Below are 17,173 nucleotides of genomic sequence, written 5' to 3' on the forward strand. Positions count from 1 at the left end.
GTTTCAGACTTTTTCATCTTTAAAATAAGAGAAACACAGAAATTATTTGTGAAGGCCATACAAAGTAATCCATGTAAAATACTTAGCACAATGCCTAGTATGAAGGGCTCCATAAATAGTGGGTAGTAGTATTATGATAGACCAGAAAGCAAATAAACAATGACCAAAAATAAAGCAAACACAGCTTACTGTTATCTGACTCAATCCAGCCAACCTCATAGTCAAAGTAGGTGACATAAAGTACTTAAATGCAAGATCTAGGCTTTCTTTATCAAAGCATAATGTTGTATCCAATGGTTCTTTCACTGTGCTCCACATTAAGTCAGCCATGTTACGAGCTGCACTCTGTCGTAACTCCTGATCAGAGAGCTTGCATAAATACCTGAAATGATTCAGAAATAGAAAATACATAAAAACTCAAAGCATTTTAAAAGACCACTCAATAACTTAAAATGTACATTGTAAGCATTAACGTTTTTTTGTGTCCAAAACCCACAAACCTCTGGTTTTCCTCTCAGGCCCTGCCTAATCTCTTTGGCAGATTCCTTCTGTGCTGTCCAACCTTTCAACATTAGTGTTCCTGAAGGCCTGTAATGGATTACAAAATGGCCACAAATTCCTCCCATCATTATATGTACAAGACTTTGCAATGTGACTTAGCTATTCCTCTCATCAAAAGGTGTAATCTGTTTCTACACCCTTAAATCTGGGCCTTGCCATATGACCTGCTTTGGCCAGTGAAATATTAATAGACATGACATAAGGGGAAGCTAGAAAAGCCTTTGAGCTTGCCTTCTCTTGCTGGGAACTCTAATCGCCACCAAAACAAGGGACCAAGGTTAGCCTGCTGGATGAAAGAGAAGTATCTGATGCTCCAACTGACATGAAGCCAACTGCAAGACATATATGAGATTCCCCCTCACCCCACAAGACCAATCAGCATGGCAATCACACAATGTGGGAACAAGGCTAACCTAGACCATCCAGTTTCAGCCAAGTCAATACAGATCAACAAAACTGCCCAGCTAACCAGAGAACTGTGAGAAATAATAAATGGCTGTTGTTTTATATTTTCTTTTTTTATGAAACAAAGTCTTGCTTTGTCACTCACGCTGGAGTACAACTGCTCAATCAGAGCTCACTGCAGCCTCGACCTCCTGGGCTCAAGTGATCCTCCTACCTCAGCCTCTCTGGTAGCTGGGACTATAGGAGCGTGCCACCACCACCACCAGTTAATTTTTTTCCCCTGCGCAGAGATGGAGTCTCGCTATGTTGCCCAGGCTGGTCTCGAACTCCTGGGCTCAGGTGATCCTCCCGCCTCGGCCTCCCAAAGGGCTGGGATTACAGGCATGAGCCACCATGCCTGGGTGGCTATTGTTTTAAGCCACTAAATTTTGAGAGATGTTTCCTTACACAGCAAAACCAACTGATACAGAGTTCTATCTCAGACTCACTTCTATTCTTTCCCTGTATGCTCTCCTCAGGTGACTCCTGTGGTTTTTAAATACCATCTTTACACTCACAACTCTTAAATTAATGAAACTATTCTGAACTACAAGTTCATATTCCCAATTTGCCAGTAACACTTAAAGACAAGAAGACTTTGAGAGGCCTGTGGGACATTTAAGTTCTCCTAGATTTTCACATCTCAGTAATGATATCCACACTACAAATAAAAAATTGAGGGGGGGGGGGTGCTGAATGTCATCCACATGTAGAATACTACCCTTTTCTTTATACCCTATAATGACCAGTCTTATTGATTTTATTTTCACTTACATTCATCCAGTTTTCAAAATCATCATTAACAATCCTACTACAAGTAATCATCATTTTCCTTCCAGGACTAATACATAAACCTTTCAATTGGTCTCCCTCTAGCTTCTATTCCAGCCACCCTATATTTATGATCCACTAAAAAGCCAAAGAAAACTTTTAAAAAATCCTGAAACATCTGCTAAAAACCCTTCAATAGATTCCCATTGAAAAAATTAAATCCATACTCCTTACAGTGGCCTACAAGGTCCTGAATCACCTGCCCCTGCTTATCCCTCCACCCTCATAATTATATCCCCTTACACATTATTCTCCACACCAATCTGCTTCTAGTTTCTTCTTCATAACTTTGAAGTTATGCTAACTTCAAAGCCTATACTCACATGTTCCTTCTACAATACATCTTTCTGATAATCACTTGAATAGCTGACTCATGTCCTTAAGATATCACCTTTCAGAAAGGCCCCATACTCCCTCTGTATCACACTAACTTACTTTCATAGCATTCATCACTATCTGATTCTTTGCCTGATATTGTCTCCCAAAAGTTGAGTAGTACTGTGAAAAAGGGAGACACTCAAACCTTTGCAAATGAGAAAAAAAGTACAATACTCCCATAAATGTTATCAATAAAATATGCAGAATCCTGACAGCTCATACTTTAATTCTAATCAGTACAACCCTTTCTCCATCTTCTTAGGCTTCCTTTTTAGGTTGAGACTTATAAAATTCAAATGTCACCTCCCGTTCGATGAGACCTTCCCTGTCCCCATATTTAAACTGTAACCCACCCTCTAGAACTCTCAATCCACATTTGCTATTTATCTTATCATACTTATCACTTTCTGATGTAGTATTATCAACTACTTCTTTTGTAAACAGACTGCACAAGAGCAGAGATTTTTGCAATTTGTTTTCTTCTCTGCTATATCCTCAGTGCCTAGAATGTAACAGACACTTACTGTGTATTTGTTGACTGACTAAATACAGTGGAATAACCATTATTAATTTCTTTAATTCTTTTTACATACTCATGTAAAAACAAGTCCAACATAATTTGCTAAAAAGTAAACATTAAATATAAACCCATATATGTGCATAAAAAACACTATATTCCAAACTGTTACTTGAAATTTTCTCTAGAGGATATGACTATAGGGGACTTTCAAACAATATAATTCTGTATTAAATTGTTTAAATATATTACATTGATAATCAGGGGAAAGAGACTTTATAAACTTACCTAATAACATAGGTCCTAAAAGGTATAATGTGCTGCATGACAGCAGGAATATGTAGCCATATTCTAATCTATATAAGAAACATAAAAACAACATTAATGCCTAACAAATATGTGAAATACATATGTCTTTCACTAATGAAAAACAAGAGCACTGGCCAGGCACAGTGGCTCACGCCTGTAATCCCAGCACTTTGGGAGGCTGAGGCGGGCAGATCACGAAGTCAGGAGTTTGAGACTAGTCTGGCCAACACAGTAAAATCCCGTCTCTACTAAAAACACAAAAATTAGCTGGGCATGGTGGCGCACACCTGTAGTCCCAGCTAGCTGAGAGGCTGAGGCAAGGGAATCGCTTGAACCCTGGTGGGGAAGAGGATGTGGTGAGCCTAGATTGCACCACTGCACTCCAGCCTGGGCAACGGAGCAAGACTCCGTCTCAAATAACAAAATAGAACAAAAACCAGGATCATTTAATATTTTGATGCCTCCAAAATTACATATATTATCAATTATGAAAAGAGTATAGTACAAAACAGAATTACACATGTATCAGGAAATTTTACCTATATCTTATTTTACATAAAGTCTTATCTAAAAAATTAATCTTAGCTTCTTGCTGAAAAGAAAAAAACCATCTCTCAAAGTAATATTTTCTTACCAAATAATTATCTATACCTCTTTGTATGGTAGCATCCCCAATACAAGACACTGCATTGGTTTTTTAATCATATTAGTTTTTAACTAATCATCTCATTCCTTCCTAAAAAATTTCAAATTACCCATACTTTCTAGTCACTTCAATATCCATCTGAAACAAATATATTTTACAGTCACACACTGATTACAGTATCAACAAGTACTTACTGAAATAAGCTCTTACTATAAGTAACTTACAACTTAACGAAATTATAATAAAAGTTATAATAAATATATTTCCTTATTTTTTCTGCACTATATTTTAACATTTATAAATCAAATGTGAATACATTATAATAGTTTTATTTTCAAAAATAGTAAGAATAAAAATCCTAACCCAACCATCAAACAAAAAACTCTGATACTTAGTCTTGACACAGGCAGGAGATACAAATTAAATACAAATCTGGACAGGCGCGGTGGCTAATGCCTATAATCCCAGCACTCTGGTGGGAGATCGCTGCAGGTGTATCACTTGAAGTCAGGAGTTCAAGACCAGCCTGGCCAACATGGCTGAAACCCCGTCTCTACCAAAAAAATACAAAAATAAGCCAGGCATGGTGTCACATGTCTGTAGTTTCAACACTCTGGGAGGTTGAGGTGCGAGATTCACTTGAACACAGGAGGTGGAAGTCTGAGTGAGCCAAGATCGCATCACTGTACTCCACCATGGACGACCGAGCGAGACCTTGTCTCGAAACAAAAAAAAAAATGTTTTTTTTTTAATGAATTTGGGAATACAGAATGTAGGGATTCACTTTAATCAAATAAAAGACGTCTATAAAAATCCTGTAGTAAATACTATGTTAATGGTGAAAAGTTAAAAACTCTGCCTTCTGAGACTAGGAACAAGACAAGGAAGCCCTAATTCCACTTGAACTGAAGGCCCTAGACAGTGTAATAAGGTAAGAAACTAAATAAAAGGCAAAGGACTAGAAAGGAAGAATTTAAAATAATACTCTGAGATAATATAACTGGAAAACTCAAAATAATTATCAAACACTGAAACTGAAGAGTTGAGCAAAACTGCTGCTTAGGTTAATATAAACAAATATGTACACACCTATATATACACACATACAACACCCTATGCTTTTTTCTTACACACCAGCAACGAATAACACAGTTTTCAAAAAGATTCCCTTAACAACAGTATCAAAAATATCATGTGTCCAGAAATAATCTAACCAGATATGAGACCTCTACAGAAAAAGCTGGAAAACAATTAAAGAACATGTAAATAAGGAGACATATGCCATATTTGTCGTGAAGATAATAGTTCTCCCGAAATTCATCTATAGATTCAGTGCAATCCAAAAAGGTTTATGTGCAGAACTTACAAAACTCATTTAAAGCACAAAAGTCCAAGAAGAGCCAAAACTCTCTAAGAAACACAACAAGGAGAGGTTGGGTGCAGTGGCTCACGCCTGTAATCCCAGCACTCTAGGAGGCCGAGGTGGGCAGACCACCTGAGGTCAGGAGTTCAAGACCAGTTTGGCCAGCATGGTGAAACTCTGTCTCTACCGAAAATACAAAAAAAAAAAAAAAATGAGCTGGGAGTGGTGACGCACACGTGTGATCCCAGCTACTTGGGATGCTGAGACAGGAGAATCACTTGAACCCCAGGAGACGGAGGTTGCAGTGAGCCAAGATCGTCCCACTGCACTCCAGCCTAGGTGACAAAGTAAGACTGTCTCAAAAACAGAGGAGAGGAGAGGGGACCAGAGGGGAGCGGAGGGGAGGGGAGCGGAGGGGAAAGAAATACGACAGGAAAGTAGCACTTGCTTTCCCAGAGAGCAAGACTTCTTGTAAAGTTTCAATAATTAAGGCAATGGGCAAAACAGCACAAAATTAAGGAAACAAAATAGTGTACTGTGCCAGAGAGCCCAAACCCATGCACATAAAGACATCTGATTTGGCTCAGTGTAGTGATGAGGCATGAGTCACCCATAACCAATACTTTTGGAGGCCGAGATGGAAGGATCACTTCAGGCCAGGAGTTCAAGACTAACCTGTTCAACAAAGTAGTACTACAGAACAAAGAAATGACTGTCTTTGTGACACTGTTAGGAACACTGGATATCTCTATGAAAAGGAAAATGAATCTTAATCCCTCCCCGAAACTATAAATATAAATGTACTGCAGTTGATTGAATAGATCAAAATATGAAAGGTAAAGCAATGATACTTGTTTCCTGATCAAGGAAACAAGAAAAAATAAAAGAACTTTTCAAAGAAACAAAAACTTTGGCCAGGCATGGTGGCTCACACCTGTAATCCCAGCACTTTGGGGGGGCCGAGGCAGGCGGATCACAAGGTCAGGAGATCGATACCATCCTGGCCAACATGGTGAAACCCCATATATACTAAAAATACAAAAAATTAGCTGGGCGTGGTGGCAAGTGTCTGTAGTCTCAGCTACTTAGGAGGCTGAGGCAGGAGAATCACTTGAACCCAAAAGGCGGAGGTTGCAGTGAGCAAAAAAAACTTTGTAAGTATCTTCACGGCCTTAGAGTAAAAAATGACTTTTTCAATCAAAAATGAAAACCTTAACCATGAAGAAAAACACTGACAAATTATACAATATGAAGCTTGATGCATAATATTTCTTAAACACAAGAGTGAAAAGCAACATGAGAGTGGAAGATATTGGCAATACATATATCAAACAAAAGACTTCTACCTAAAAAGACTTCTATCTAAAACACATAAGGAACTCCTAAACATCAGCAAGAAAAAGACAATCCAATTTTGCAAATGGGAAAAGATTTAAACAGGTACTTCGCCAAAAAAAAAAAAAAAAAAAAAAATCCAAATAACTAATATGCCTATGAAAACGTGCTCATTCTCATTAGTCATTACAAATATATAACAGGTCAGGTGCAGTGGCTCACACCTATAATCCCAGCACTTTGGAGGCTGAAGCAGTTGGATCACTCTGAGGTCAGGAGTTCGAGACCAAGCTGGCCAACATAGTGAAACCCCTTCTCTACTAAAAGTACAAAAAATTTAGCCAGGCTTGGTGGCAGGTCCCTGTAATCCCAGCTACTTGGGAAGCTGAGGCAAGAAAATGGCTTGAACCCAGGAGGTAGAGACTGCAGGGAGCCAAGATCACGCCACTGCACTACAGCCTGGGCAACAGAGCGAGAGTCCATCTCAAAAACACAACAAAAATTGTATATATTATATACATACACACACACACACCCTACTGATAAGAAATTCCACTAAATATATATCCAAATTAAATGCACACACATGTGCACCAAAACACACATAAAAGAATGCTGACACCCATATGAACTGTAATAACCTAAATGTCCATCACCAGTAAAATAAACTGGTATATTTTAAAAGATTATTCAACAATAAAAATGAACATACTAGAAACACATGCAATATAAATTTCAGCATTTAAAAAAAGTAACCAGGCATGAAAGAATGCACAGTATGTGATTCTAACTGCATGGTGAAAACAGACAAAACCAAATTATAGTGTTCAGGGATATAAGATTAGGTGATAAAACTTTAAAAAAAAAAAGCAGGAGAATGATCAGCATTAAAGTATGAATTGTGTTTATTTTTAAAGAAGAAGAGATGGAATAGTTAATGGCCAGAAGAACTCTTAAGGTAGCCTTCTGGGGAGTTGACAATGTTCTGTTTCTTGGTTTGAGTGATGGTTAAACGAGTATTTGCTTTGATAAATCACTGAGCCACATGTTATCACTTTGTGTACGTTTCTGTATGAATGTTATTTTTCAAATTTTAACAAAAGGTTAAAAAATCCTATTTTATACAAGATACATCGGAGGACATAGGTATATCTTTTATTTTAGAATACACAGACACAAGTGAGTAAAAATTTCAATAAAAAATACCAAATGAAAAAAATGTAAATACAAGAATAAATTTTAATACAAAAAAGAGCTACCATTTACTAAGTCCTTAATATTCCCATTGTGATAAATGAGAAAAGTAAGGCTTATAAAACTAATGAAAACAAAATTGGCCAGGCGCGGTGGCTCAAGCCTATAATCCCAGCACTTTGGGAGGCCGTGGCGGGCGGATCACAAGGTCAGGAGATCGAGACCATCCTGGCTAACACGGTGAAACCCCGTCTCTACTAAAAAATACAAAAAACTAGCTGGGCGAGGTGGCGGGCGCCTGTAGTCCCAGCTACTCGGGAGGCTGAGGCAGGAGAATGGCGTGAACCCGGGAGGCGGAGGCTGCAGTGAGCTGAGATCTGGCCACTGCACTCCAGCCTGGGCGGCAGAGCGAGACTCCGTCTCAAAAAAAAAAAAAAAAAAGAAAACAAAATTACATACTATGCAACAGAGGTACAATTCAAACCTAGGATTATATCGTTATAAAAATCAGCATTCTTTAACACTACTATAGATCCCATCATAAAAACCAAATTCCATATGCCATTAATCCTACAGTGTGTCCTTTATCATATTTTACTGTAAGTTTTGAGCTTTTCAGGTTTGCATCTCCCCAATCCCTGCTTAGTGCTAACGGAATTCTAGCAGCCCTCCTAACCTCTAGGTTAAAACTCTCAAATAGGGAAAAAAAAGAAAAAAAAAGTTCCTTGCTCCCTCTAACTGCAGAAAAACAGCAGTCTGCATCAAACCTAGTTCTGACAAAGTGGCATCATGAAAACTTAATTTCCTATTCTCCTATCTAGTAGACAGATATAAAAAAAAATATGTAATCCTACCCTAGCTTCTGATATTAAACAGTCTTTGCTAATATATTTCTAAAAAGCAGTCTTAGGACACTGAGCATTCAGAAATTGTTATTGTGTCCCCCTCTATGTTACTTAAGCCCTACAAGCTTGTACCTTTGACCCACATCTCCTACTTAATAATTTGTCTAAAGCACATTTTGTGTGACGTTCTTTTGTTAAGCCTCATTTGCACTTCTTTCTCCTCCATAACAAAATAAATCCCTTGTCTCTATTGGATTCTTTATAAATAAAAGGTGTAATCTATGAGATGACAAACTCAGGCAAAGAGCTGAGGGCTGAGGAACAATACTGTAAGCTAAAACCAAATGTAACTCAACAAAAGTAGAATTAACTTTCATGTGGGTCTCAGTGGAGAAACTTGTGTGTCTCTGTGTTCTATTTCTCTAAGCTGTGTTAAATGTTAGTAAACTGCATTTGCAAAGTAAGAAAACTATATAAAGATCTTCATTGTTTTCTTGTGGGTGCAGCTGTTATTAAACAACGATCCATATAATAGGTGGAATAATATTTGTGCAAACTGAGATATCTCCTAAAACTCAGAGCTAGTTAAGAATTGCTGAAGTTGTAGTTAAGAATCTGTTAAAGTTTTTGAGATTGAAATAAATGTATGGGCTTGATGTTATTATCAGATTTGAACCTTAATCTGATAAGGTAAGAATTTCCTTTCTGTGTTGATAATTCAAACCCAGAGCAGAGTGAGTTTTCCTGAGATGCAATTTCAGGATTCTAGATTCAGGTTCTAAAAAATAACTCACGAGTCAGACGCGGTGGCTCACACCTGTAATCCCAGCACTCTGGGAGGCTGAGGTGGAGGCATCACAAGGTCAAGAGATCGAGACCATCCTGGCCAACATGGCGAAACCCCATTTCTACTAAAAATACAAAAATTAGCTGGACGTGGTGGTGCGTGCCTGTAGTTCCAGCTACTCAGGAAGCTGAGGCAGGAGAATTGCTTGAACCCAGGAGGCGGAGGCTGCGGTAAGCAGAGATCATGCCACTGCAATCCAGCCTGGCAACAGAGTGAGACTCCGTTTCAAAAAAAACAAAAAAAAACACCATCTGACAAAGTTACTTTTCCTCAGTAAGAGTGAGGAAATCAGCCAGGTGCAGCGGCACACACCTGTAATCCCAGCACTTTAGGAGGCCGAGGCAGGCAGATCGTTTGAGCCCAGGAGTTCAAGACCAGCCTGGGGAACATGGTGAAACACTGTCTCTACCAAAAACACAAAAATTAGCCAGTCTCAAAATAAATATACAGATTTTTTTTTCTTTAAGTGAGGAGGAAATCATCCTAGAAAATAAACAGAATGGGATCATTTCCTGAATCCCAGGAAATGCTATAAACATGTTCTCTTCTGAATGTGTAATTTACTATAATAAACTGAGTTATTCAGTAATGTCAGCCCTTATCTGTCTTGCCATAAGTTATTTATGAGTTATTTTCTTTTCTTTACAAAGGATTGCCCTAAAATCTAATACTATTTTTTTTCATTGCTAAATATAGTTCTACTCCTTCCTGTGAAATTCAGAGATTCCCAAATACAGACCTCACCCTATTGAAGCCAAAACACCATGGCTAAACAAGTTGCCCACTTCGCAAGAAAAGGAATGAACATATAAAAATGATTAGGGTTTATACAATGACCCACTAGAGGAAATTACTATGAAATAAATAAATAAAGCACAACTTCTGTAGTAAGCTTGATTACAAAAAGAACTCTGTTAATGTACACTAAAATATTAACTATATGAAAAATTAACTTGCAGAGAGCCAATCTATTTTTTTATAAGGAAAAGATGCCAATTAAAGCTTAACTCCATTGAGTTATTATTCTCAGAAAATTAACAAACAGATTATATAGTATTATGGTGTTCAAAAAATACATTATTAATTTAAATAGTACAACTTTGCTTTGATGGCCTCAGTTGAGTTGCAAGATAAAGAAAACTATGCAAATTGTCAACAGCCCACTAATTAGCAGTCATAAAAGAGCTGAAGAGAAAGACAAAACAGAATCTAAGCCTAAACCTTGCTATTTAGTAAAGGGTAACTATACAGGTTGGGCAACAGTATAACTCCATCTCTACAAAAACAATTTTTAATTTAGCCAGGCATGGTGACATGCACCTTTAGTTGCAGGTACTTGGGAGGCTGACACAGGAGGTTTGCTTGAGCCTGGGAGGTTAACGCTGCAGTGAGCTGCTATTATGCTACTGCACAGCAGACCTCTCTCTCAAAAACAAAACCAAAACAAAGGCCAGGTGCAGTGGCTCAAGCCTGTAATCCCAGCACTTTGGGAGGCCGAGGTGGGCAGATCATGGAAGGACAGGATTTTGAGACCAGCCTGGACAACATGGCGAAACCCCATGTCTACCAAAAACACAAAAATTAGCCGGGTGTGGTATCATGCACTAGTCATCCCAGCCACTAGGGAGGCTGAGGCAGGACAATCGCTTGAACTCGGGAGGTGGACGCTGCAGTGAGCCAAGATCGTGCCACTGAACTCTAGCCTGGGTGACAGAGTGAGACTCTGTCTCAAAAAAACAGATAATGGAAAAAAAAAATCCTGTAAACAATAACTTATAAACATACAGTAATAAACTCTTTAACAAGCCTTCCATACTAGACTGTTAACCAAAAATTAGTACAAATAAATTCAAGAAACAGTTCAATTCAGGTTTATGTAATATTCCTGATTAAGTAAACCCTTTGATAATTTGGTGTTTCAAAATTATATGCCCTCTCCAAAATTACCACAGTGTAAACTAAAAATGTTATCACAGCATTTCACTTAACTAAATTGAGATATTTTCTCTCAGAGAATGCCAAAGTACATAAAACTTCCTATCAAACAAGTAAGTTCAATCTGAATAACAGGATCACTTAAGTATTTAATAACAGCCGAAGTTAGTAAAAGCTACCAGTTACTACATACTTTATATGTCAAGTGCTACATTATGAGCTTAAAATCTTTCTTTCTCATTTTAAACCTCACAACAATCCTCTAAGGTAGATGGATACCATCATCATTGCCATTTTGCAAATGAAAAAAATTAAGGCTTAGATCACACACACTGGCTCACGCATGTAATCCCAGCACTTTGGGAGGCTGAGGTAGGAGGATCACCTGAGGTTAGGAGTTTGAGACCAGCCTAGACAACATGGTGAAACCCCATCTCTATTAAAAATACAAAAATGAACCAGGCATAGTGGCATGCACCTGTAGTCCCAGCTATTCGGGAGGCTGAAGCAGGAGAATCGCTTAAATCCGGGAGACGGAGGTTGCAGTGAGCCAGATCATGCCACTGCACTCCAGCCTGGGCAACAGAGCCAGACTCTGTCTAAAAAAAGGTAGGGCGCAGGGGCTCACGCCTGTAATCCCAGCACTTTGGGAGGCCGAGGTGGGCAGATCACAATGTCAGCAGATCAAGACCATCCTGGCTAATACAGTGAAACCTTGTCTCTACTAAAAAAATAAATACAAAAAATTAGCCAGGTGTGGTGGTGGCCGCCTATAGTCCCAGCTACTCGGGAGGCTGAGGCAGAAGAATGGCATGAACCCGGGAAGCGGAGCTTACAGTGAGCCAAGATCACGCCACTGCACTCCAGCCTGGGCAACAGAGCAAGACTCCGTCTCAAAAAAAAAAAAAAGCTACATTATTAACCTACATGCTATATACTACTACTGTATGTAATATTTTCAACCTATCAGAATGCATGGAATTTTTTAACTAAAAATGACCTTGACAATAATCATTTATTACCAATTTTGGTAATGTCAGTGTTGTTTCCAATGTACGACATCACTGCAAAGCACATAGCATTGGAAGCAATGCAACAAAATGTTTGGTTGAGTACCTTTTCACTCAGTATTTTTATTTTATAGATAATTTAAACAGCTGATATTAGCTATTAATTAAGGTAATTCCATTACACAAGATTTCAGGGTTTGGTAAAGGTACACTGAACTTTTGCTTTACCAATTTTTTAAATGATGACCAGAATAGGTTATTAAAGGATGAATTTTAATATATGGGTATTTAAATATCTTTCTTTCCAGGCCGGGCGTGGTGGCTCATGCCTGTAATCCCAGCACTTTGGGAGGCCAAGGTGGGTGGATCATGAGGTCAGGAGTTTGAGACCAGCCTGGCCAACATGTACTAAAAATACAAAAATTAGCCAGGCATGGTAGCTCACGCCTATAGTCCCAGCTACTCGGGAGGCTGAGGCAGAAGAATCGCTTGAACCCAGGAGGCAGAGGGTGCAGTGAGCTGAGACTGCACCACTGCACTCCAGCCTGGGGGACAGAGCGAGACTCTGTCTGAAAAAAAATAAAAGTATCTTTCTTTCCATATCCACTGTGCTTCACAGTAAACTGACATTCACAGGATGCAGAAGAATTACCCTATTTTCAAAGGCAAGAAGAAATGTTACATCTTCATGTGTAATACAGAGAGAATTCAGGCATACTACAATAGTAACCTAGGCAAGCATAATTTAAAGTAACCAATAAACTAAAAAGTCAAATATTTCCCAGGACAGAATCCCAGGCAGAGCAAGTTTAAAATGGCCTGGGCAACATGGTGAAACCCTGTCTCTAAAAAAAAGTACAAAAATTCAGCCAGGCATGGTGGTGCACACCTCTAGTCCCAGCTACTCAGGAGGGTGAGGTGGGAGGATCACCTCAGCCCAGGAGGTGGAAGCTGCAGCCTAGGCAACAGAGACAGACCCTGTCTCAAAACAAAACAAAACAAAAAGTTAAAAAATAAAAAAGCAAAAGTTTTGTGCACCGTCACCTATCTATTTTAGATTAAATAGATAGTTATAGCCATGACTCCTTTTAGCTTTAAAACAGTAACTTTAAATTTTATTCAAACTCTAATCTTAATAATAAAGACTGTTAAAATGTTTCTGTACTCATTTTGTCAAAACCAAAAAAAAAAAATTATACATGCAAATCATTCAAAACCTTTTCACAGCATAAAATTCATGTTACTGATATACTAGACATTGCTCCCAAATTAAGATCAATTCAAAACAATACTTACATTAGACACAACTGTAATAAACGCATGTGCTATAAGAAATGGCAAAGTTTCAGGAGTTCCATATTCAAAGCAATCCTTCATGAGAGAAAGGCCATTTTTCCCACAAAACAAACATACATAACGAAGCAAATGCAATGGTACTTCTACATCCTGGGAAAATAAAATATGTCATTATTTGAAAACACACCAATAATTATTATCTTATTAGCAATACTGGAAAGATACTGATGAGAAACTCAAAAGACATACATAAATAATAAAACATATGGATGAGGCTTTGTTAAAAAAAGAAAAATAATATTTTCCATAAAAGAATAAAAAAGGTAAACACTTACATTCATATCACAGAATGCCCCTAATATGTTACTTTCTTGAGTTGATATATCCTAATTTTAAAAAAAAAGCAAAATTAGGTTACAACTAATCTTTAAAAAATACAATTCTGTAAGACTGATTTTATAAAAACTGAATAAACAGATTATTCTGCAATTACTCCTGATAAACAGTGATACTCCTAACTGAAGCTAATATTATTCAGCTTTAAGGTATATTTTAGTCCTCCTTTAAATAGAAACCATTCCACAGTACATACTACGCACTATTTTGCCTTATTAAACATTAAGTAATCTTACCTTAAAAACATAAATGTTTAAAATCTCAGCACTTTCGGAGGCTGAGGTGGGTGGATCACCTGAGGTCAGGAATTCGAGATCAGCCCGACCAACATGGTAAAACCCTGTCTCTACTAAAAATAAAAAAATTGCCAGTGTGGTGGCAGGCACCTATAATACTCAGGAGACTGAGGGCACAAGAAGGGCTTGAACCTGGGAGGCAGAGGTTGCAGTGAGCCGAAATCACGCCATTGCACTCCAGACTGGGTGACAGAGCAAAACTGTCTCCAAAGCAAACTAAAAAAAAAAGTTTAAAATAAAACTCAAGGCACTTCTGATAAAAATACATTACAGTTAAGTGGTTTCTGAGTTTTGGAAAGTTTCTCAACAAACTTTTTCATAGTTTTTGAAACTGTGCTGTGGAATTCCCTAGAGGTACACTGAAGAGTTATACAATGTGCTTTCCATGCATAAGATTTAAACTGCCTAAAAGCAAAGTTACCCATTGTTGGTGAGTATAAGTTCGTATGAACTTTTTGGAAGGCAATTTGGCAATATTCATCAATATTTAAAATATACATTCCTTTAACCCAGCAATTCTAGCTTTTTGTCCTAAGGAACTAATCATAGTAGTACTGGAAAATAAATGCATAACAATGCTCATTAACCCATAATTAGTAACAACTGACATCCATCAATTTGATGGTGGCATAACCATTCTAGCTAATTTTTTTTTTTTTTTTTTTTTTTGAGACAGAGTCTCGCACTGTCGCTCAGGCTCAAGTGCAGTACTGAGATCTCAGATCACTGCAAGCTCCGCCTCCCAAGTTCATGCCATTCTCCTGCCTCAGCCTCCAGAATAGGTGGGACTACAGGCGCCCACCACCATGCCCTGCTAATTTTTTGTATTTTTGGTAGCGACAGGGGTTTCACCATGTTAGCCAGGATGGTCTCGATCTCCTGACCTTGTTCGTGATCCGCCCGCCTTGGCCTCCCAAAGTGCTGGGATTACAGGCATGAGACACCTCACCTAGCCCTAACTCTTTACAATAAGGTGAAACAGGCATGAGTGATCTTTGGGGGATGATGGAAATACTCTAAAATTAGAATGTGATGATGGTTGCACAACTCTGTAAATCTACTGAAAATAAACTATATAATCAAGTGATTTTTATGGTTGTACCTTTAAAAGGCTGTCTGAAAATAAAGCAAAATCTTATGTACAGCCAAAACACCTATGTTACATTTCTGAAAGAAGAAAATTTACAATGATCTGATCTTCATAATTTTTAGATTTGGAAATATCTGAACTTATGTGTTTTTTAGAGAAAAGAAAAAAGACAAGTTCAAAGGCCTTTCAGAGTCTGTATTTTGTATATTCTGTATTTAATTTTTCACACAGACGCCACGCATGGCGGCTCACGCATGTAATCCCAGCACTTTGGGAGGCCGAGGTGGGCAGATCACTCGAGATCAGGAGTTCTAGACCAGTCTGGCCAACATACTGAAACCCTGTCTCTACTAAAAGTACAAAAATTAGCCAGGTGTGGTGGTAGACACGTGTAATCCCAGCTACTTGGGAGGCTGAGGAAGGAGAACTGCTTGAACCCAGGAGGCAGAGGTTGCAGTGAGCCGCAATCACACCACTGCACTCCAGTCTGGGAGACAAAATGAGGCTCCATCTCAAAAAAAAAAAAAGGCCGGGCGCAGTGGCTCAAGCCTGTAATCTCAGCACTTTGGGAGGCCGAAGCGGGCGGATCACGAGGTCAGGAGATCGAGACCATCCTGGCTAACACGGTGAAACCCCATCTCTGCTAAAAATACAAAAAATTAGCTGGGCGTGGTGGTGGGCACCTGTAGTCCCAGCTACTCGGGAGGCTAAGACAGGAGAATGGTGTGAACCCAGGAGGTGGAGCTTGCAGTGAGCCGAGATTGCGCCACCGCACTCCAGCCTGGGTGATGAGCAAGACTCCATCTCAAAAAAAAAAAAAATCACACGAAAAGACTGCTTTTGACCGGGCCCAATGGCTCACATTTAGAATCCCAACACTTTGGGAGGCTGAAGCCAGCGAATCACTTGAGGTCAGGAGTTCAAGACCAGCCTGGCCAACATGGTAAAACCGCATCTCTACTAAAGTGTGCAATGGTTCACACCTGTAATCCCAGCACTTTGGGAGGCCAAGGTGGGCGGATCACGAGGTCAGGAGATTGAGACCATCCTGGCCAACATGGTAAAACTCCGTCTCTATTAAAATTACAAAAATTAGCTGGGCGTGGTGGCACACACCAGTAGTCCCAGCTCCTCAGGAGGCTGAGGCAGTGGAACTGCTTGAACCTGGGAGGCGGAGAATGCAGTAAGCTGAGATCACACCACTGAACTCCAGCCTGGACGACAGAGCAAGCCTCTGTCTCAAAAAAAAGAAAGAAGAGAAGAGAAGAGAAGAGGGGAGGGGAGGGGAGGGGAGGGGAGGGGAGGGGAGGGGAGGGGAGGGGAGGGGAGGGGAGGGGAGGGGAGGGGAGGGGAGGGGAGGGGAGGGGAGGGGAGGGGAGGGAGGGGAGGGGAGGGGAGGGGAGGGGAGGGGAGGGAGGGAGGGGAGGGGAGGGGAGGGGAGAAGAGAAGAGGGGAGAAGAGAAGAGAAGAGAAGAGAAGAGAAGAGAAGAGAAGAGAAGAGAAGAGAAGAGGAGAAAAGAAAGAAAAGAAAGAAAGAAAAGAAAGAAAAGAAAGAAAAGAAAGAAAAGAAAGAAAAGAAAGAAAAGAAAGAAAAGAAAGAAAAGAAAGAAAAGAAAGAAAAGAAAGAAAAGAAAGAAAAGAAAGAAAAGAAAGAAAGAAAGAAAGAAAGAAAGAAAGAAAGAAAGAAAGAAAGAAAGAAAGAAAGAAAGAGAAAGAAAAACTAACCAGGGGTGGTGGCGCACACCTGTAATCCCAGCTGTTCAGGAGGCTGAGGCACAAGAATCACTTGAACCCAGGAGAGGGGGCTGCAGTGAGCTGAGATCGCACCACTGCACTCTAGCTTGGGCGACAGAGTGAGACTCCATCTCCAAAAAAAAGAT

General features: G+C 39.3%; 1 protein-coding gene across 5 annotated transcripts in view; it reads right to left on the reverse strand.

Moving 5' to 3' along the window:
* The window catches only part of LOC105465104 (ubiquitin specific peptidase 34), a 286,477-nt gene that overhangs the window by 194,398 nt on the left and 74,906 nt on the right, over positions 1–17,173 (reverse strand). For all 5 annotated transcript variants that reach the window (XM_024787781.2, XM_071076772.1, XM_071076771.1 and 2 more), the window contains exons 4-7: positions 13,847–13,897; positions 13,512–13,661; positions 3,020–3,087; positions 190–382 (exon numbers count right to left, since the gene is read on the reverse strand). In XM_024787781.2, the coding sequence (XP_024643549.2) occupies positions 190–382; positions 3,020–3,087; positions 13,512–13,661; positions 13,847–13,897 (462 nt within the window). The remainder of the gene's footprint in view (positions 1–189; positions 383–3,019; positions 3,088–13,511; positions 13,662–13,846; positions 13,898–17,173) is intronic.

This window comes from Macaca nemestrina, chromosome 13 (assembly GCF_043159975.1).
Source record: "Macaca nemestrina isolate mMacNem1 chromosome 13, mMacNem.hap1, whole genome shotgun sequence".
NCBI classification, from domain to species: Eukaryota; Metazoa; Chordata; class Mammalia; order Primates; family Cercopithecidae; genus Macaca; species Macaca nemestrina.